The sequence below is a fragment of the Cherax quadricarinatus genome, chromosome 7, assembly GCF_038502225.1.
Source record: "Cherax quadricarinatus isolate ZL_2023a chromosome 7, ASM3850222v1, whole genome shotgun sequence".
Classification (NCBI taxonomy): Eukaryota; Metazoa; Arthropoda; class Malacostraca; order Decapoda; family Parastacidae; genus Cherax; species Cherax quadricarinatus.
In genome coordinates this window covers 55,296,286-55,317,825 of record NC_091298.1, presented here as the reverse complement: position 1 = coordinate 55,317,825, position 21,540 = coordinate 55,296,286, and the positions used below count along the sequence as shown (strand labels likewise).

General features: G+C 36.9%; 1 protein-coding gene across 35 annotated transcripts in view; it reads right to left on the bottom strand.

The window, feature by feature from the left end:
* LOC128686856 (bromodomain adjacent to zinc finger domain protein 2B) overlaps positions 1-21,540 on the bottom strand; it is a 709,144-nt gene that overhangs the window by 13,229 nt on the left and 674,375 nt on the right. For 32 of the 35 annotated variants that reach the window (XM_070082464.1, XM_070082491.1, XM_070082469.1 and 29 more), the window contains 5 exons: positions 16,395-16,563; positions 12,639-12,808; positions 11,783-11,913; positions 8,588-8,735; positions 3,762-3,968 (listed from right to left, as the gene is read on the bottom strand). In XM_070082464.1, the coding sequence (XP_069938565.1) occupies positions 3,762-3,968; positions 8,588-8,735; positions 11,783-11,913; positions 12,639-12,808; positions 16,395-16,563 (825 nt within the window). The remainder of the gene's footprint in view (positions 1-3,761; positions 3,969-8,587; positions 8,736-11,782; positions 11,914-12,638; positions 12,809-16,394; positions 16,564-21,540) is intronic. The other 3 variants (XM_070082470.1, XM_070082496.1, XM_070082479.1) reach the window with 2 other exon arrangements.

The window sequence follows — 21,540 nt, the reverse complement described above, 5'->3', positions numbered from 1 at the left end:
CTTATCGAGCATCCTTTCAGCATCTCTTCACTTGTTTAGTTATGGCCTCTTGTTTGCTGTATCGTTTACAATCTTGTATGTGGTTATCTTGTCTCTTCTCTTCTTCCTATCAGTCATAGATGGTATATCCAATATCTTCAGCCTTTCCTCATAGCTCATGCTTTTAAGCTCTGGCAACCATTTCTTAACTTGTCTTTGGATTCTTTCTTATATGTTCACATTTTTTTAGTAGTAAACACAATACTACTGCTGTATATTCCAATTTGCGTTTAACATATGCTGCCAACATATCTTTCAGCTATTTCCATCCATGAATTAGATGTTATTCTGAAGTTAGCCAGTGTCACATGGAATGTACTAGGACTGTACTCTCCAATATCTGTTGTGTCCAGGTGTTTTAATTTCAGACTTCCTTGCTGTAGTATGCAATCTTCACCCCTAAAGCTACAGATGGTGATACTTTCCCATAAGAGCTAAGGATGGGGTTGAGGGTATTAGGTCCATATATGATATCTAGGAGATGGAATAGAGATTTAGGTGGCAGCCTTCCCGAGAAGCAGAGCTCTATGTCTACACAGATTAACCTACTTGCTGGGATACCCAGTGGAATGGGATCCATGGTGGAGGTGTTACTTGTGCTCCCTATTTCTATTTTGCAGTGATAAGTTGTGTGAATAAGACTGAGTGGTGGTAACCTATAAGTATGTTAATTCAGTACAAAGAGGTAAACTACTTTAGTTATACTGACTCCAATCTCCCTAATGTGTAAGTTAATAAGAGGCTAAGGAGATTTAAATGAAGATTTAGAAAGTTAAGAGAGCAATTGTCTCAAATTTTCCAGTCATAAGTTTGATAGAACATATTATACTCCCATCTTGCCTTACCCATATTGATCTTAAAAAGGGTGTCCTTTACACCCACAAGATATAATATGCACAGGAATTTCTCTATTAATTTTATTAATGTGATTTTCCATTATAAGCAGAAAGAGATAAGGGCACTTTTATTCTGCCAGTCGAGGGACACAGCACGTCCATGAAGTCATCAACTCTGAGAATATGGAGAGAGAGACTCAACCTTATGATGAATGCTAACCCTCTCGGGGTCAGTCCCGTAATATTATGACTTTGAAATCAGGGTTGGTCCAGTAATAATACGCCAAAATTCTAGTGACTTCTAATCTTATGGGAGAAAGCTGGTAGGACTACATATGAGAGAATGGGTTTATGTGGTTAGTGTGCACAGTATAAAAAAAATCCTACAGCACACAGTGCATGAGAAAAAAACTGGCCATGTTTTTGGTATAAAACAGTGACTTTGCAGTGTATTTTCATATGTTTTTTACAGCTGTATTCTCAGTTTCTTGTTCTCATCTGATAGAACGGAAGATATATTACAGAAATAGAGATGATTTTTGAATGGTTTACAGACTAAAAGTAGCTTGAAATTGAGCTCAAAGTAGCAGAAATGTTCAAGAGTAAACAAAACATGCCACATGTCCAATACACATCAAGTGGCTGGTCTAATATGCACTCACAAATGCATTAACATTATTTATACAAATATTACCATTATGCAGTCTGAATAACAGTAAATCTTCTGTTTTTTGTGTGAATAAAAATTCAAAATGAAAAGCAAGCATAATATAAGAGGGGCCTGGAGACATGACTAATGAACAGAGAAAATGTTATTTTAGTGCCAGGAATGTCTACATTATTTATTCTGGATCCTGTTTTGAAATTGGCCTTTCTTGAATATTGTGTGAAACTGGCCAAATTAGTAATTTCTGATCACTTTATTGGGTAGCTGAATAGGTAAATGGGCAGTTTCTTGTACTCAGTTGATAGAATAAAAGGAGCTTTAGCTAAACAGCCATGAGTTTGGTCAACTGGAACAAGGGAATTGACCCAAAATAGGGCTCAAACTGGTGAAATAGCAGATGTGTAAATATCACCAAGACCACTAACTTCGCAAGAGCATAATTCCGTAAGTTCCCATCAAATTTCATGCTTTTGGTTTCATTACCTATGGAAAAAGATTTTCTATCATTTCATAAGAAAAAATAATTAGTTTTTAAATTCTTCAACCCTGGGAGGAAGTTAGTGAGCAGGGGTCTCAACCCTCAAAGGGTTAATTAATGATAAACAAATAGTCCATCAGAGAAATGAAGACCTTTTAGTGAAATTTCCACTCATAAGAACCCTGAAGGAAATGAGATAAGTGATCAGCCAGGGAACAGTACTGAGATGCTTGTGTAAATGCAAGAGAAGTAGAAGTAAACTTTGCTTAGAACTGCTTTTCTCTGGAACACAAACCTGTCACTAAGCAGTCAATTACTGTATTTAACTAAAAATAATACAGCAAACTATCTTATATTCAGAATTATCCTAAATTTGTATAAATTCAGAATTCGGCAATGGCGATTCCAAAGTCTGGAAATTTCAAAGTAAGAGTAAGAATTATGAATATCAATAAATGTACCTTAAGTCTGAATATTTTTTCAAATTCTTATTTTCATAATTTGGACGCTTATGTGCACGCAGAAACTCAAATGAGAGAAAATGCTATTAACTAAATTATTCATCTTTCTTTAATACTGTAGTACAGTAAACTACATGTATAGTATGACTACAATATATTTAATATATCATATGTAGATTCTCCCTAGGTAGCAGGTTGGTAGAAAGCAACCACCCAGGGAGGTACTACCGCCCTAACAAGTGAGTGTAAAACGGTAGCCTGTAATTGTTTTACATGATGGTGGGATTGCTGGTGTATTTTTTCTGTCTCATAAACGTGCAAGATTTCAGGTACGTCTTGTTACCTCTACTTACACTTAGGTCACACTACACTTGCATGTACAAGCGTATATATACGAGGAAATATAAGAGGAAATAAACCAGAACAAAAACCAGTAAAAAAACAGAACAAAACCCAGAGGGGTGTGTGTATATATACACACACCCCTCTGGGCTTTGTTCTATTTTCTTACTAGTTTTTGTTCTGGTTTATTTCCTCTTATCTCCATGAGGAAGTGGAATGGAAAATGCGTGCCGTAAGAGGCGGCTAAAATGCCGGGAGCAAAGGGCTAGTAACCCCTTCTCCTGTATACATTACTAAAGTTAAAAAAAAAAACTTTCATTTTTCTTTTTAGGTCACCCTCCCTTGGTGGGATATGGCCGGTTTGATGAAAAAAAAAAATGTATATTCTCATCAATTACTAACTGGAATGTTCAAATGTAGTATTTATGAAACTATAATTAGCAAGATCTCACACCACACAGGGTCAGATCTAGAATATTCATAATTTTATCAGCGTCACATGTACAATAATAACTTTCTATGATAATAAAAATAATTACTATTATTTGAATTTTCTGAGACAATTGCATCACTCCCTTTGTACTCATCTATATGTGGTTGTAAGAGTCATGTTTTAGCTCATGGCCCTGCCTCTCAATGTGCCACTTACTAGATTTATTTGTTTCTAGCCCTATTGTAATTATTCTTAAAACAATGTACCCCTTCTTTGTCAGGCCTTTCCATTTCCTGACCATCCTGAGACTAAAGAAATATGTTCCAAGATCCCTGTAGCTTACATGTCCTAAACTACCATCCGTGTTTCCGGGTATCTGCTTCCTGCTCCTCAAACAGCTTATTCCTGTCTTACCTATCAATTCCTTTAAGTGTTACTGCAGGTTTGTGTACAGTATTGCCCCCTCCCTCTCCCTCCATGAAAACATTACAGATTAGTTTCTAACCTTTTTATTGACACGCTCCTTTTTGGATGTAGTGGCAGGAGAAACAACACCTTGAGAGTCATCAAGAGTATCCATGACTTCCGTTGATACATTTGTGGTTGCAGATACAGAGGAGTTGTTACTCTCACTGACCTTCTTTGTTCTGCCTCTTCTTCCTCTTGGGCTTTTATTTGTGCAAGCTGGACAGACCCATTTGTTTCGTGGTACCTGTTAGTGAATGAAGGTGAATCTTATTAGATTATATCATTTTTTAACACTGGCCATCTCCCAATGAGGTAAAGTGATGCAAATATGAGGAACCATATGCCTCCTTTTAAAGTGAAGGCACTGTACTACGAAAAAACAATCTAAACATTCCTCCAAATAAGACAAATCAGCATTCAAAATTTGAATTCAAACAGGTCAGACATTCTTCAGTTATCACATGGCAACCAATAATCCTAATTTTTTAATTACTGTTTCTGGGTTACCCTACCTCACTGGAGATGGCCAGTGTGTTAAAAGGAAATGAAAATTTGCACATATACAACCTAAAATTATACTGACTTCCTTTAAGCAAGGTTCATCAATCATCAAAGTTTGAAACTGCTCATAAGAGGCATTTTCAAGTTACCACACAGAAAAAATTAACAACATTGGCAAATTAGCATCTACACAGGTTCAATAACAATCCATTCCTTGGTATAAGCAAGATACACCTGTATTGAAAGTTTTCAAGCCAGTCCGAGTAGGCATTCTCAAATCATCACTAGGAACCCAAGTAACAATCAGTAACAATCTAAGCTTTCCTCTAGATATGATATACCAGTGATGAGTGTTTGAAATCAATTAGAAAAGATATTCTCAAATTAATCATGGAAATCTTGAAAGAAAAAGGAATTACACTTGCAATTGCGTATCCCCTTTCAGGGATACATAATTACAAACAGGAAAATACAGACATACGACAGAACACTTTACACTTAAAACAAAAGACCCAATGGTATATGGGCAGGCCCCGCTCATACAGCAGGTTAGGTTCCAGGATACTGCTATAAAGAGAATATCACTGTAAAGTGAAACATGGCCTTTTTTCACTTTCAAATGCATATAAAAGCCAGATAACATGTTTATACTATCATATGTTAAGTGAGCAATAGAGCTAGGCCTAAAAAATACATATACAGTACACACATTACTTCTTTTTTTTTTTTTTTCAAAAAACTGACTGTATCCCACCAAGGCAGGGCGACTTTCAAAAGAAAAATATAAGTTTTTCTTTTGAAATTTAGTAATTTATACAGAAGAGGGTTACTAGCCCCTTGCTCCCGGCATTTTAGTCGCCTCTTACGGCATGCATGGCTTGTGGAAGAAGAATTCTTTTCCACTTTCCCAAGGAGATGAGGAAATAAAGAACAAGAACTTTTAAGAAAATAGAAGAAAGCCCAGATGGGTGTGTAAATATACTTATATGCATGTACATGCATGTGTACTGTGACCCATGTGTAAGTAGAAGGAGCAAGATATACCTATTATCCCATGGGTTTATGAGACAGAAAAAAGACACCAGCTATCCTATCACCATGTAAAACAATTATAGGTTTCCATTTCACACTCACTTGGCAGGAAAATAGTACCTCTCTAGGCTACCTCCCTACCAACATACTACCTAGAACACATTACTTACCTTAAAATATTTTCATCCTTAACTTATAGTGAGTGGTGAATATATTTATTGTAGGAAGTCTGAATAAATGAAGAATGGGTATAACTGAAAACGGATGCATTAGTGTAACACTGTAAAGTGAAGCACTGTAAAGCAGGTCATTCTGTATTTCTTTTTCCTTTCAACCTGCCAGCCGTATCCCACCGAGGTGGGGTGGCCCAAAAGGAAAAATGAAAGTTTCTCCTTTCAAATTTAGTAATACAGTGGACCCCCGCATAACGTTGGCATTGCATATTGTTAAATCCGCATAGTGATACATTTTATCGCTAAAATTTTGCCTCGCATAGTGCTAAAAAATTCGCTCAACGTGATTCGTCCGAGACACGTCCATGCGACCTGAGCCAGCCTCACTTGTTCTGCCAGTGGCACTGTTTACAAGCCAGCCTCCGCAGTAACATTCAAGCATACAATCGGAACATTTCGTATTATTACAGCCTTTTTATGGTGATTTCACCTGAAAAGTAAGTGACCATGGGCCCCAAGGAAGCTTCTAGAGCCAACCCTACAGGAATAAGGGTGAGAATTACTATGGAGATGAAGAAAGAGATCATTGCTAAGTATGAAAGTGGAGTGTGTGTCTCCGAGCTGGCCAGGTTGTATAGTAAACCCCAATCAACCATTGCTTCTATTGTGTCCAAGAGAACGGCAATCAAGGAAGCTGTTCTTGCCAAAGGTTTAACTGTGCTTTCGAAACAGAGATCGCAAGTGATAGAAGATGTTGAGAGACTGTTATTGGTGTGGATAAACGAAAAACAGATAGCAGGCGATAGCATCTCTCAAGCGATCATAAGTGAAAAGACTAGGAAGTTGCACGAGGATTTAATTTGAAAAATGCCTGCAACTAGTAGTTATGCGAGTGAATTTAAGGCCAGCAAAGGTTGGTTTAAGAGATTTAAGAGGCATAGTGGCATACATAGTGTGATAAGGAATGGTGAGGCTGCCAGTTCGGACCAAAAAGCAGCTGAAAAATATGCACATGAATTCAAGGAGTACATAGACAGTGAAGGACTGAAACCTGAACAAGTGTTTAATTGTGACGAAACAGGCCTGTTTTGGAAGAAAATGCCAAGCAGGACCTACATTACTCAGAAGGAAAAGGCACTCCCAGGACATAAGCCTATGAAAGACAGGCTTACTCTTCTCATGTGTGCCAATGCTAGTGGTGATTGCAAAGTGAAGCCTTTATTAGTGTATCACTCTGAAACTCCCAGAGCGTTCAGGCAAAAGAATATCCTCAAGGCTAATTTGTGTGTGCTGTGGAGGGCAAACAATAAGGCATGGGTCACTAGGGACTTTTTCTATGACTGGTTACACCAAGCATTTGCCCCCACTGTGAAAATTTACCTAACTGAAAAGAAATTAGACCTTAAGTGCCCCCTGGTGTTAGACAATGCACCTGGTCATCCTACAGACTTGGCAGAGCGACTTTGTGGGGACATGAGCTTCATTAAGGTTAAGTTTTTGCCTCCTAATACCACTCCTCTCCTGCAGCCCATGAACCAGCAGGTTATTGCAAACTTCAAAAAACTGTACACAAAAGCTCTGTTTGAAAGGTGCTTTGTAGTGACCTCAGAAACTCAATTGACTAAGAGAGTTTTGGAGAGAGCACTTTAATATCCTCAATTGTGTAAACCTTATAGGTAAGGCTTGGGAGGGAGTGACTAAGAGGACCTTGAACTCTGCTTGGAAGAAACTGTGGCCAGAATGTGTAGACCAAAGGGATTCTGAAGGATTTGAGGCTAACCCTGAGAATCCTATGCCAGTTGAGGAATCAATTGTAGCATTGGGGAAGTCCTTGGGGTTGGAGGTTAGTGGGGAGGATGTGGAAGAGGTGGTGGAGGAGGACAATGAAGAACTAACCACTGATGAGCTGCTAGATCAACTTCAACAGCAAGAGGCCACACCTGAGGAAATTGCTTTGGAGGAGGGAGAGAGAAATTGAAGAAGTTGCCTACTTCAAAGATTAAGGAAATCTGTGCAAAGTGGCTTGAAGTGCAAACCTTCATGGATGAAAATCACCCTCAGACAGCTATTGCAAGCCGTGCTGGTGACTATTACACTGACACTGTTGTGAAACACTTTAGGAAAGTCATAAAGGAACGAGACGTACAGGCCACTATGGACAGATATGTTGTGCGACAGAAGTCCAGTGACTCTGAAGCTGGTCCTAGTGGCATTAAAAGAAGGGAAGCAACCCCGGAAAAGGACTTGACACCTCAAGTCCTAATGTAAGGGGATTCCCCTTCTAAACACTAAAACCATCCACTCTCCCCTCCTCTCATCCCATCACTCATCACCACATCTTCAATAAAGGTAAGTGTCATGTAACTGTGCATGTTTTCTTAAGTTTGTGTGTATTAAAATTAATATTTCATGTGGTAATTTTTTTTTTTTTCATACTTTTGGGTGTCTTGCACGGATTAATTTGATTTCCATTATTTCTTATGGGGAAAATTAATTCGCATAACGATAATTTCGCATAACATTGAGCTCTCAGGAACGGATTAATAGCGTTATGCGGGGGTCCACTGTATATACAGGAGAAGGGGTTACTAGCCCCTTGCTCCCGGCATTTTAGTCGCCTCTTACGACACGCATGGCTTACGGAGGAAGAATTCTGTTCCACTTCCCCATGGAGATAAGAGGAAATATACAAGAACAAGAACTAGAAAGAAAATAGAAGAAAACCCAGAGGGGTATGTATATATATATGCTTGTACATGTATGTGTAGTGTGACCTAAGTGTAAGTAGAAGTAGCAAGATGTACTTGAAATCTTGCATGTTTATGAGACAGAAAAAAGACACCAGCAATCCTACCATCATGTAAAACAATTATAGGTTTCCATTTCACACTCACTTGGCAGGAAAATAGTACCTCTCTAGGCAGTTGCTGTCTACCAACATACTACCTAGAACACATTACTTACCTTAAAATATTTTCATCCTTAACTTATAGTGAGCGGTGAATATATTTATTGTAGGAAGTCTGAATAAATGAACAATGGGTATAACTGAGAACGGATGCATTAGTATAGCACCGCAAAGTGAAGCACTGTAAAGCAGGGCCTTCTGTATTTGTGTTTTACAAAAAACCAAATCTAAAAACAGGTTAGTACAGACCTTGGCTAGGTTAGGGGTTATGCAACCTGTGTGATATGCTCGGGGACACACAGAGCAATGAACCAGAGTACGACCCTCAGTCCCTCCACACACTAGGCAGTGCCGCTGTGAACTGTCACTGAACTTGTTCACGCATTCATAACAATACCTGAAACAGAACAGTAATTAATAAGCACATGTTGCATAAGATTACCTCATATGATAAATTAGAAACCAATAATACAGACCTGTAACAAGATTCCTGTGGTGGATCATGAAAACAAACACGTCAGAACGAGTGGCAAGGAAAACGTGTAAATGTGAAGCATCACACAGAAATGTGTAAAAGAACTTAATGACACAGAACAGAAATGATTAGCTGTGGGTGGAGAAGAAAACACAAAAAAGTTTTAGAGAGAGACCAGTCATGGTTAAGAACTCAATGGTATGGTACAGCTGCATTATAAAAAGAAATACAATAAAGGATTATATATGTAGTAAAAATGAGAAAAGAAGGTGGAATACAGGAAATGATAGGGAAGAATGAAATGGTTTCAACATATGATCCTATAGTGTATGGAATAAAGGCTTTGTGCTGACAACTGGTAGTAGAAAAACTCTTAGAGAAAAGAACATGCCCCGTGATCTGGTGGCTAAAGCTCTTGCTTCACATGGCGAGGGTCTGGCTTCAATTCCCAGCGAGGGTAGAAACACTGGGCGTGTTTCTTTACACCGGTTGTCTATGTTCCCCATCAGTAAAATGGGAACCTAGGTGTTGGTCGGCTGGTGTGGGTCGCATCCTGGGACAAAACTGACCTAATTTGCCAGAAATGCTCTGCATAACAAGGGGCTTTCTATATACAGTGGACCCCCGGTTTACGATCAGCTCCCAATGCGACCAATTATGTAAGTGTATTTATGTAAGTGCGTTTGTATGTGTATGTTTGGGGGTCTGAAATGGACTAATCTAATTCGCAATATTCCTTATGGGAACAAATTCGGTCAGTACTGGCACCTGAACATACTTCTGGAATGAAATAATATCGTAAACCGGGGGTCCACTGTAGTAGTATGTCTTTGATGTCAGCTAGACCTGTATACCTTGTACATGTACTTGTAGTAAATAAAGATATTAACCCTTTGACTGTTTTCGACGTATAAATACGTCTTACGAGCCAATGTTTCTGACGTATATATACTCAATAATTCTAGCGGCTTCAAATCAAGTGGGAGAAAGCTGGTAGGCCCACATGTGAGAGAATGGGTCTGTGTGGTCAGTGTGCACCACATAAAAAAAATCCTGCAGCACACATTGCGTAATGAGAAAAAAAAAACTGATCGTTTTTTTGGAATAAAACGCCGACTTTGAGGTGTATTTTCGTATAGTATTTATCGTTGTATTCGCGTTTTCATGGTCTTAGGTGATAAAATGGAAAACATATTACAGAAATAGAGATGATTTTCATTACTTTTACGATGAAAACGACCTTGAAACTGAGCTCAAAGTAGCGGAAATGTTCGACTTTTACCAATGTTCAAGAGTACATAAATCACACCACACGTCCAATACACGTCAACTGGGGAGTCTAATATTCTTTCACTAGTGCACTGATATTATTTATACCATTTTTACAATAATGCAGTCGTCTGCATAACAGTAAATTTTGTATTTTTTTGTATGAATAAAAAATCAAAATAGAAAGCAATAATAATATAAGAGGGGCCTAGAGATGTGACTAATGAACAGAGCATATGTTATTTTAGTGCCATGAATGTCTACCTTGTTTATTCTGGACCCTATTTTGAAATTGGCTTTTTTTTTTTATTTTGTGTGAAATTGGCCAAATTGCCAATTTCTGACCACCATATTGGGTAGTCCAAATTAGTAAAAGGGAGGTTTCTTGTACTCAGCTGATAGATAAAATGGAGTTCTAAAGAAATAGCTATGAGTTTGGTCAACTGGAACAATGGAATTGGCTGAAAATTCGGCTCAAAGTCGGCGAAATCGCCGATACGCATATGTCGCCGAGACCGCTAACTTCGCGGGAGCATAATTCCACGAGTTTTCGACCAAATTTCGAACTTTTGGTGTCATTACCATCGGGAAAAGATTCTCTATCATTTCATAAGAAAAAATAATTTTTTTTTTTTTCAAAAATTGAGCGACATAGAATGACAGTTTCAGAGAGGGGCCTGAAACGGTCAAAGGGTTAATATATTATTATTATATTAAACCAATTTTCACCTACTTGGGGATTATTAAGCATTTCATTAAGCACCCAATAGGCAAAACATTTTATAAACAAAAAGGTTCTTTACTCTATATCTTCACTACCATTTAACAGTATGTTTACAAATGAGCAAGACTGAGTACCAGATATAGAAGGGAAGACAAACCACATTCAACTGTGCAAATCACTCAAAGATTGTTCACAAATTAATGATGTGTGAAGTGTCTGATAAACAAAGGATGGCGAATATGATACTGCTCCACAATTAAAGCAGGACAGGCAGAAAGTCCTGATCTACAGACCAGTCAGTATAAGGTATAAAATAGGCATAGCATATTCCATTGGACTGCCCTCCATAAGGGTCACAAAAAAAAGTACACCTACCATCCGACTTACGACCTGCTCGACTTACGACCACTCGACTTACGACCGTGTTTTTTATGCCAAATTTCTGGGAAATAAACAACTATTTGTGTTGTACACAGTGTTTATCCTAAACCTTACAGTATAAAATACAATACTAACAACATAGAAAGTAAAGTAAAACATGAAATACCAAAATAAAACAATAAAATAAAGTCATTACAAAAATGTTTTGTTGATATTCAGTAGTAAAGTTCGACTTACGACCGGTTTCTCGGAACCGAACTCGGTCATAAGTCGGATGGTAGGTGTATATATAATAAAATAACATAAGTATAAAATTTAAGATCATAAACTGAGAAAAGAATAAGGATATACTGATTAAGTCAACAAAATGAGTAAATTATCATGGTTGACTCAAGGTGGTGTAAGGCTGAAGATGGATCAAGTCAAGACAAATGACATAATATGCCACTAAACTAATAGGATGCACCTTAAATATTATTATTGTATCTGAATCAAAGAGGATTTTACCAGGATCAGGTTACCTCTTTTCTCTTTGAAGGATAAGCTTAGAAGAAGTTACAAATTATAATCTGTAAACCCCCAGGAGTGAACTTACCAGTCACCATCAGGAATGTTATTCATGGGTGGCTTGAAGCAGTGAGTGTGATAACCCTTGTCACAGCCATCACACAAAAGCAGCTTCTCCTCGTGATCGCCACTATGGCAGAATTGGCAATACTGTCCAGCCAAAAGAACCAAAGTAAATTTTAAAATGATTATTATGCTTAGGAGTGGTAGTCATAACTGTAAAAAAAATATTGATATTTTTTATGAACAGTACCTAGTTATTGACATTATGTGAATATTTTTTTCACATTTAAAGAATGGTAGATGTTATAGAAATCTTTAAAAATTTTCTCCTATGAATATTCTATTAACCATGTAGAGGAGAACTGCTAACAGTATATACAATTATTTTAAGTCAATAGTCTTTATATTTTTAAGTAACTGAGTTAACATGTACAGTACTGTACTGTACATGATATTTAAGAGGAGTAAAGGAAGAAAAACCAATATGTATTAAAGAACTTTATTTACCCAGTGTCTGCATTTTTTTTTTTTAACAAGTCGGCCGTCTCCCACCGAGGCAGGGTGACCCAAAAAGAAAGAAAATCCCCAAAAAGAAAATACTTTCATCATCATTCAACACTTTCACCTCACTCACACATAATCACTGTTTTTGCAGAGGTGCTCAGAACACAACAGTTTAGAAGCATATACATATAAAGATACACAACATATCCCTCCAAACTGCATATATTGTGATAATTATTCTAGTACAGTATTGCACAATCTTGATGTTCCAATTTATTAGCAGTTTCATGCAATATTAACAAGATACTGTTGAAATTATATAAACATAAAAAATTAACAATTACTGACAAACAAAACAAAAGACTGTAAATACTTACAGCTTTCATAATACTTTTATCCCAGGCAACTGCTGTTTCCAACATGTATGTACACATTGCTAGCTGAGCAGCAGTCTCTGATTTGCTTACTGCTTCTCGCCAAATTTGAAGACCCTTGGGTGATTCTTTGACTTCTGGTGTTCCTTCATTCTTCGGGTTAGGCGGAACCCCTGTGAATAAATAGCAAAAAAATAATTTTAGTTTTATAAAAATTGGCCACTTTCATGAATAATTTTAGTAGCTGAAAACTAGATGGACAGTATTTAAGAGAAGTTATCACCATTTATGTACCTGTAAGCAAAATGTGACTGAGGGCAATTTAAAAATAAAACAATGGACTCAAAGTGGGCAAAATAGATGATGCATAAACTGTGCCGAGAATGCTAACTTTGTGCCTGTGTAATTCCATAAATTTTCTATAAAATTTCATACTTTTGGTGTCATTATCTTTAGAAAGAGATTCTCTACCATTGCAGAAGATTGATTTTTTTTAGTGAACATGAGAGCAATATTAATTTCAGGTGTCTGGATAGTGAAAGGGTTAAATTTACTTTTCATACAGCACTATTATATTCAAATTTCTGCTTTTGGAATTTTGTATGTACTTATCATGGTCATAAATATGTCTATAATTTCAAAATCACGAATCCTCATTACCAATGTACAGTTAAGTATGAGACGGAGAATTCATACAGCACAATACCTAGTACGTATGTGACTAATGAAATGTTCATCATATACAGTACAGTAATTTAGAAGACAAATACAGTACATGTTTATTAATGTCTTTATTTCCCAGGTAAAAAAAATAATTACATTACTTATCCTTAATGGTTAGTGAAAAATTGTATAGTATTGCATATGGAAGTGATTAACAATTAAATTGTTTTTAAGATACCATTAATTGCTCTATATATACATAATTTATTTTTTTATACTGTACTATACTTTTTATTTAGCAGTGACAAACCCATCCTAATTTGTAAGATTTGTTTCTCCTAGTAATTAATCATCAACCTATGGCTCAGTTTGGTTAATTTTTTTTTTTAACCTAATTAATGGTTATTTTTAACCCCAGCTGCTATCCCCCACAAACATAGGGCAACTCACAAACAAGAACCATTCACCATCATTCATTCAATATCTGCCTTGCCAGAAGTGTACAGTACTAACATTACAATTCAAATGATCCTCCAAACTGCAATATCTCAACTCCTCCTTCAGAGCTAATTCACTATACTGCCCACCTCTGGGACTCAAGTATGGAAAACTAGTTTCCCTGAATCCCTCCATAAATATTAGCATATGAACCCTCCAGTTCAAAACTGCAAATATCCCCACCCCTCCTTCAGAGTGCAGGCACTGTACTTCCCACCTCCAGGACTCAAGTTTGGCTAATCAGTTTCCTTGAATTCCTTCGTAAATATTACCTTGCCAACACTCCAACAGCACATCAAGTCATAAAAACCACTTGCCTCCAAGCACTTCTATCTTAAGTGTTTGTGAGTGAGCATATTAGATAAAAGTGAGTGCAGACAAGTGGTTTTTATGACTTGATGTGCTGTTGGAGTGTGAGCAAGGTAACATTTATGAAGGGATTCAGGGAAATTGGTTAGCCGAACTTGAGTCATAGAGGTGGGTACAGTACCTGCACTCTGAAGGAGGGGTGGGGATATTTGCAGTTCTGAGCTGTAGTATTGGCATCCTTCTGGTAAAACAGTGATGGTGAAAGTGTTTCTTCCTTTTTGAGTCACCCTACCATGATGGGAGATGGCTGGTTTCTTGAAAAAATAAATAGTGATATTACTGTGAAGAATATGTAAATGGGTAAATCAAGGTGTATAGTCTCACAAAAGTGGAAAGGATATGTTAATGCCGAAATTTGCTGATATTTTTTCCTACCTTTTATAATGCTATAATGTAATAATAAATACAAAAATCCAATTGAAGTCACAGTTTGTAGTCATAACAATTTTTATTTTAATTTTTTTCAAAATCCTGTAGTATGATAGCATAATCTTAATACATTTAAGTACTAAACAAGCACACAGCTCATCATTCAGATGCCTAAGGTGGATCAGTACTGTATATATATTCATCCTATGTTTGATACATGGTACTCTAGAATAAATGCTGTACTGAATGTCTGCATTCCCCAGGTAAAGGATGAATTACAGAATTTATCATCTAAGTCTATTGTTAAATCATGGAACATAAATTTAGATAGAAATGATCAATATATAAAATGTGAAGGAATACCTTGAGTAAGGTGGCAGGTAAAAGGATAAAAAAAAAAATAGTGAGGTGACAGGAGTCATAACTCTGAACCATTGAAGCTTGAGAGAGATCAATGTAAATACTTGCAAAATCCTGCCTTAAATAACTTTAGATTTTTTGTTTCTTTTTAGCAAAGATTGACATACAGATTATTCATTTAACCTGGGGCACAAGTATGCATCTGAAAACTACAGTGAAACCTGTTTACTCTTCATTTTGGGGCTTTCATGGAAGAGGTCACTAGCAATTTTTTTTTTTATTTTTGAAGAGTGTAGAAACTACTGACAGCACTTCATAGTTGTAGAGAATGGTGCCAACTTCTTATTTTCTTTTACCTTGATACACAACCTTTAAAGTGAAAAATAATCAAAGGACTCACTTCAAAATATTTTTTTTCTGAACATGGTTGCAATCCACTTCTCATACCTGAAGTTGTTTTCTCTGGGTTACCCTTATGAAAATAATCTTTAAAGCAATTACGGTGATACTGATAGAAAGTCATTTTCCACTGCTAGTTTGACTCATCATTCTGTTAGTTTTGACCATATGGCATCTCTTTAAATGCTGGCATGGGAGATCATGTGAGTACATCTTGAAAGAAATCAGTGATGGTTAATTTTTCAATTTAGAGGTCATGTACCAAGGTAAAATGGGCAGTGATGAAAGCGATGCTCCTCCTTGCACTCCATGAAAAGACATTTTTTTTTTGCTAGTGACCTTCCACAGAAGACTAAAGTTAGCAAATAAAAATGTAGTTAAAACCATGGTTTCACTGTACATATGTTTTTATTTTGCCTCCAAAACTTATTTGGCATCCTTGCCTAAAATTAACATTACTGAGATTATTCCTTTATAACCTATCTTAGGCCAAATTTAATTTAATTAGAAATATTGAACATGAATGAAATATAATAATTAAGCTTTTTGGTATTCACTGATTTTCATGGATTATTGTAATGATAAATTTACACTGAGCTTGTTTGATAAAACAAATGTTGCCTTATAAGCAAAGATTGTAAGTTCTGCCTTAAAAGCATGACAAGGTCTATACATTTCCAGTTACACAAAGGGATTCTATGGAAAAATGAATTCTCATATAAGATGTTTGATGTAGAAAAAGCATTTATGGAAGGCATGTCTTTATCTGAGGATTACCTGTACACAAAATTGCTGGGAGCAATTGTTTCCTACCAAGGCAAACTCTTTAAGCTATTTTCTTTTATATACAGTAGTATCTCTGCTAAGAGAATTCTATTTAGCACTGTAGCACGTGCTACAGTGCTGTAACTTGTCCATTACCCTGGTTCTAAATATTGTACTTATCAATTCCTATTCCTTAAACTTACCTCAAATGGAAAAATACTTGCTCTTCAGTGTAACAACCACTGTTCACCTTCTATCACTGCTATACTGCACATAGTTTAGATGGTATGAAGTACCAAAAAATCTGGTAATATTCTAATGTTGTCCTAAGCTTACCTAATGGAGGTTTAAGGTATCTTCTTTCAATACCTTCTTCAAGTGCTAGGAGTCTTTCTCTGCCAATATGGATGGGATTAAGGCGAATATCATTTTCATCCACAGGCTGAAGACAAGATGCACGGAATTCTCCTACATGCTTCTCTCCACTGTCACCCAAGCGCCAGCTCTGTGTGCATACATGTGACACTTGTGAAAAAGCAAAATCAGGAATTTAATATTCTCTGCCTTACATGATATGGCAATCCATTTTACTATCATGTAAAAATTCAATGAATAAAAAATATAAATCTTAAACTAAATATTCCATGCTATATACAGTGGAACCCCGGTACTCGAATTTAATTCATTCCAGAGCCGATCTGTTTGAGTACCAAACAAATTTTTCCAAACCTATTTTCTTTTTGGTTGGCTGCTATCATTAATCTTCATAGGCCCCATGGTGACTTATTTATACCAATAAAAAAAAATGCAAAGAAACAAAATAGTTTACAGAGAAGTTCGGGCAGGTCATGTTTGTTTGGTCAAGTGCCAAGCAAACGGTCGACTACCGAGTGATTTTTTTACCGAACAAAGCGTTCAAATACTGAATTGTTTGAGTAGGGAGCTGTTCGAGTACTGAGGTTCCACTGTAAAATACGGTAAACCTATTCTAAATTTCCATAAAAAATTATTAATTTTTATATACTGTAAACCAAAAAAATTATAAATACAGTAAAATACTGTATCCTGCACTGTTAGAATACAAAAGAAGTAATGAAGAATGCAGCAGCATTTGTCCTGCTCAATATACAATCAAAATAAAGGTACGTTAAAAATTATACAGTAAATCCTCTAATAATGCAACTTCAAGTTGTCCAATTGTTTTGCAATACGACTCAAAAAGTGCAACCAAAACAATTTGATGGCTCTGGAAAGTAGGAATATTGCATGGCAGAAAACATGAGAGAATCAGCTAATATGAAATTTTGGCACTATCCACCTTAAGTATCCATAGCCTAAACTGACAAAGAAAATCTGAATACTACACTTCATGAAATTTTTCTCCTCCATCTAAAGTTAGGCAGTTGGGCCTAAGGGTCAAGAGACTGTTTATGGAGGCACAGCTTCTTTCCTTCTCCACTAACACCCATGTCACCCTACTTACACACTGCAAGTTTGCCTAACAATTTTTTAATATTTTCATCACCTCATATCTCTCTCTGGATATTAACACTGGGATCCAAGAGAAATACTAGTGATGCTGGAGGTGCCAGGAAGAATATGCATGACTCTATGACTGTATTGAAGAAAGCCTAAGTTTTACATATGTTTTGAGGCAGTGGATGCACAATGAAGGTTGTCCATGCTTGTGGTGTGAGAGAATCATTCATACAACTAGAAACAAAAAGAAAAAATATGAGCTTGGGCAATAAGTACAGATTATGACCTGCTGAAGGGAAAACAAAGAACAGGGCCCTTGCCTAGTGTTCAGATAAAAAGGAGCAAAACCTTATCCATAGCCTTCACAACAATGTATGTTTAGTGCTGGAGGGTTCAAAAATTAAAAAATAAAAACAAAAATCAGTTGATCATGTAGCCACAAGAGGTTACTAATGCTGACTGTGCAGAAATTATTTCTGAGAACAGTTACAGTCCCAGGCAAAGGTTTAATGCTAATGAGATAGGGTTATGTTGGAAGTGCATACAATTAAGCCAGAAAAAATTACACCTGGTTTCAAAGTAGCTAAGGATCACCTCAGCTTGCTTCTGTATGTAAATCCAATAGGTGACTTCAAATGCAAGCCTATGCTTATTTATCATGCAGAGCACTCAAGCATTAACCCTTTGACTGTTTCAGCTGTATATATACGTCTTACGAGCCAGTGTTTTGGACGTATGTATACTCAATAATTCTAGCGGCTTCAAATCAAGCAGGAGAAAGCTGGTAGGCCCACATGTGAGAAAATGGGTCTGTGTGGTCAGTGTGCACTGTTTAAAAAATCCTGCAGCACGCAGTGGAAAATGAAAAAAAAAAAAAAAACTGACCCTGTTTTTGGATTAAAATGCCAACTTTGAGGTGTATTTTTGTATAGTATTTATGGGTGTATTCTCATTTCTTGGTCTCATTTGATATAATGGAATACATATTACAGAAATGGAGATGATTTTGATTAGTTTCATGATGAAAATGACCTTGAAATTGAGCTCAAAATAGTGGAAATGTTTGATTTTTACCAATGTTCAAGAGGAAGCAAATCACACCACACATCCAATACACATCAACTAGGGAGTCTAATATTCTTTCACTAGTGCACTATTATTATTTATACCATCTTTACAATAATGCAGTAGTCTGCATTAACAGTGAATCTTCTATTTTTTGTGTGAATAAAAAATCAAAATAGAAAGCAAGAGTAATATAAGAGGGGCCTGGAGCCATGACTAATGAGCAGAGGATATGTTATTTTAGTGCCAAGAATGTCCGCACTGTTTATTCTGGACACTATTTTGAAATTGGCATCTTTTTTAATTTGTGTGAAATTGACCAAATTGCCAATTTCTGACCACTTTATTGGATAGTTGAAATCGGTAAATGGGCAGTTGCTTGTACTCAATTGATAGAAAAATGGAGTTCCAAAGAAAGAGCAATGAGTTGGGTTGACTGGAACAATGGAATTGGCCAAAAATAGGGCTCAAAGTCGGCGAAATCGCCAATGCGTATATATCGCTAAGATCGCTAACTTCGCGGGAGAGTAATTCCTTAAGTTTTTGATTAAATTTCGTACTTTTGGTGTCATTACCATCGGGAAAAGATTCTCTATCATTTCCTAAGAAAAAATAATTTGTTTTTCCCGAAAATTTTGCAACATAGAATGAGTTTCAGAAATGGGCTTGTAACAGCCAAAGGGTTAAAAGGTAAAGATACACCCCATTTGTAAGCTATTTGGTAGTCTAAAATTTCAGCAATGAAGACTGAGGTGCTGTTTATTGAAAGGTTCACTGTTTTCTTTCTGTAGTGAAGATATGCCTGGCCAAAAAGAACCTTGCACTAAAGGTTTTTCTCATTCTTGATAACTACCGCAGTCATCCTTTGATTTTTGTAGTTTGTGGACCGAAATGTGAAGGCCATATTTCTGATGCATCTCTAATAGTCACACAATCAAGATATTATAAAAATAGTAGGGTAGGGGTAGGGGTCGGCCTAGGAAGGGTTGGAGGGAGGGGGTAAAGGAGGTTTTGTGTGCGAGGGGCTTGGACTTCCAGCAGGCATGCGTGAGCGTGTTTGATAGGAGTGAATGGAGACAAATGGTTTTTAATACTTGACGTGCTGTTGGAGTGTGAGCAAAGTAACATTTATGAAGGGATTCAGGGAAACCGGCAGGCCGGACTTGAGTCCTGGAGATGGGAAGTACAGTGCCTGCACTCTGAAGGAGGGGTGTTAATGTTGCAGTTTAAAAACTGTAGTGTAAAGCACCCTTCTGGCAAGACAGTGATGGAGTGAATGATGGTGAAAGTTTTTCTTTTTCGGGCCACCCTGCCTTGGTGGGAATCGGCCGGTGTGATAATAAAAAAAAAAATAAAATAGTAAAGTACGTACCACTAAACACACAAGGTAATGGAAAAACTCGTAGCAGCAGTGACTGACAGCTCTGAGACTGGCATGCATGAGTTCTGCTGTAAATTTAACAATGAAAATGCACCATTCATGTAAAGGTGTCGTAGGATAAAGTGCCCCAATCAGCATAAATGCAGGTCAGCATCAATTATGGTTTTCTGTGGTGAATAATTTCTTTGGTTTTTCCTGAGCAAGGAGTCAGGCCTAGGAAACTGTCTCTGACAAGTCCTGTGAGAGCAGAAGGCTGAAGATAAGCATGAAGAAGCTATAAATGAGCTAGGAATGAACTGCAGAAAAACTGATGCATGAGCTCACTTCCCATCTATGAGAGAGAGAGAGAGAAGCAGATATCAAAGAGGATGAAGATGATCCTAAATATAAACAGTCAATTCTGCAGGAGTTACATGAGCAATTTCTGATTATTGGTCATATTCAGACTTTCATGAGAAAGACCCTGAAATGCCGAAATGCACTGTTGTGAACTGGGGCTTGCACAACAATGATGATGCCTTATTATCAGCTCTATAAAGTACTGAAGGGTAAAATAGACCAGAGCTACATTACAAAATACATAAGCATTCCAATACAATCATCAACTACTGACAACTCTGCATCTACATCAACACAAGAACCACAGCCATCTACCTCAGCCCAATGAACTCACATCAGCCCTCTTCATATTCTTCAGATTCAATAAGTACCCACTATTAGAATGCAAAGTAAGTTAAACTGTAGTAATTTTTACCTAGTACAAATACATAGAATGAAAGTGGGTAAAGCAGCTGGAACTGATGGGATCATGACAGAAATGTTAAAAGCAGGGGGGGATATAGTGCTGGAGTGGTTGGTACTTTTGTTTAATAAATGTATGAAAGAGGGGAAGGTACCTAGGGATTGGCGGAGAGCATGTATATTCCCTTTATATAAAGGGAAAGGGGACAAAAGAGACTGTAAAAATTATAGAGGAATAAGTTTACTGAGTATACCAGGAAAAGTGTACGGTAGGGTTATAATTGAAAGAATTAGAGGTAAGACAGAATGTAGGATTGCGGATGAGCAAGGAGGTTTCAGAGTGGGTAGGGGATGTGTAGATCAAGTGTTTACATTGAAGCATATATGTGAACAGTATTTAGATAAAGGTAGGGAAGTTTTTATTGCATTTATGGATTTAGAAAAGGCATATGATAGAGTGGATAGAGGAGCAATGTGGCAGATGTTGCAAGTATATGGAATAGGTGGTAAGTTATTAAATGCTGTAAAGAGTTTTTGAGGATAGTGAGGCTCAGGTTAGGGTGTGTAGAAGAGAGGGAGACTACTTCCCGGTAAAAGTAGGTCTTAGACAGGGATGTGTAATGTCACCATGGTTGTTTAATATATTTATAGATGGGGTTGTAAAGGAAGTAAATGCTAGGGTGTTCGGGAGAGGGGTGGGATTAAATTTTGGGGAATCAAATTCAAAATGGGAATTGACACAGTTACTTTTTGCTGATGATACTGTGCTTATGGGAGATTCTAAAGAAAAACTGCAAAGGTTAGTGGATGAGTTTG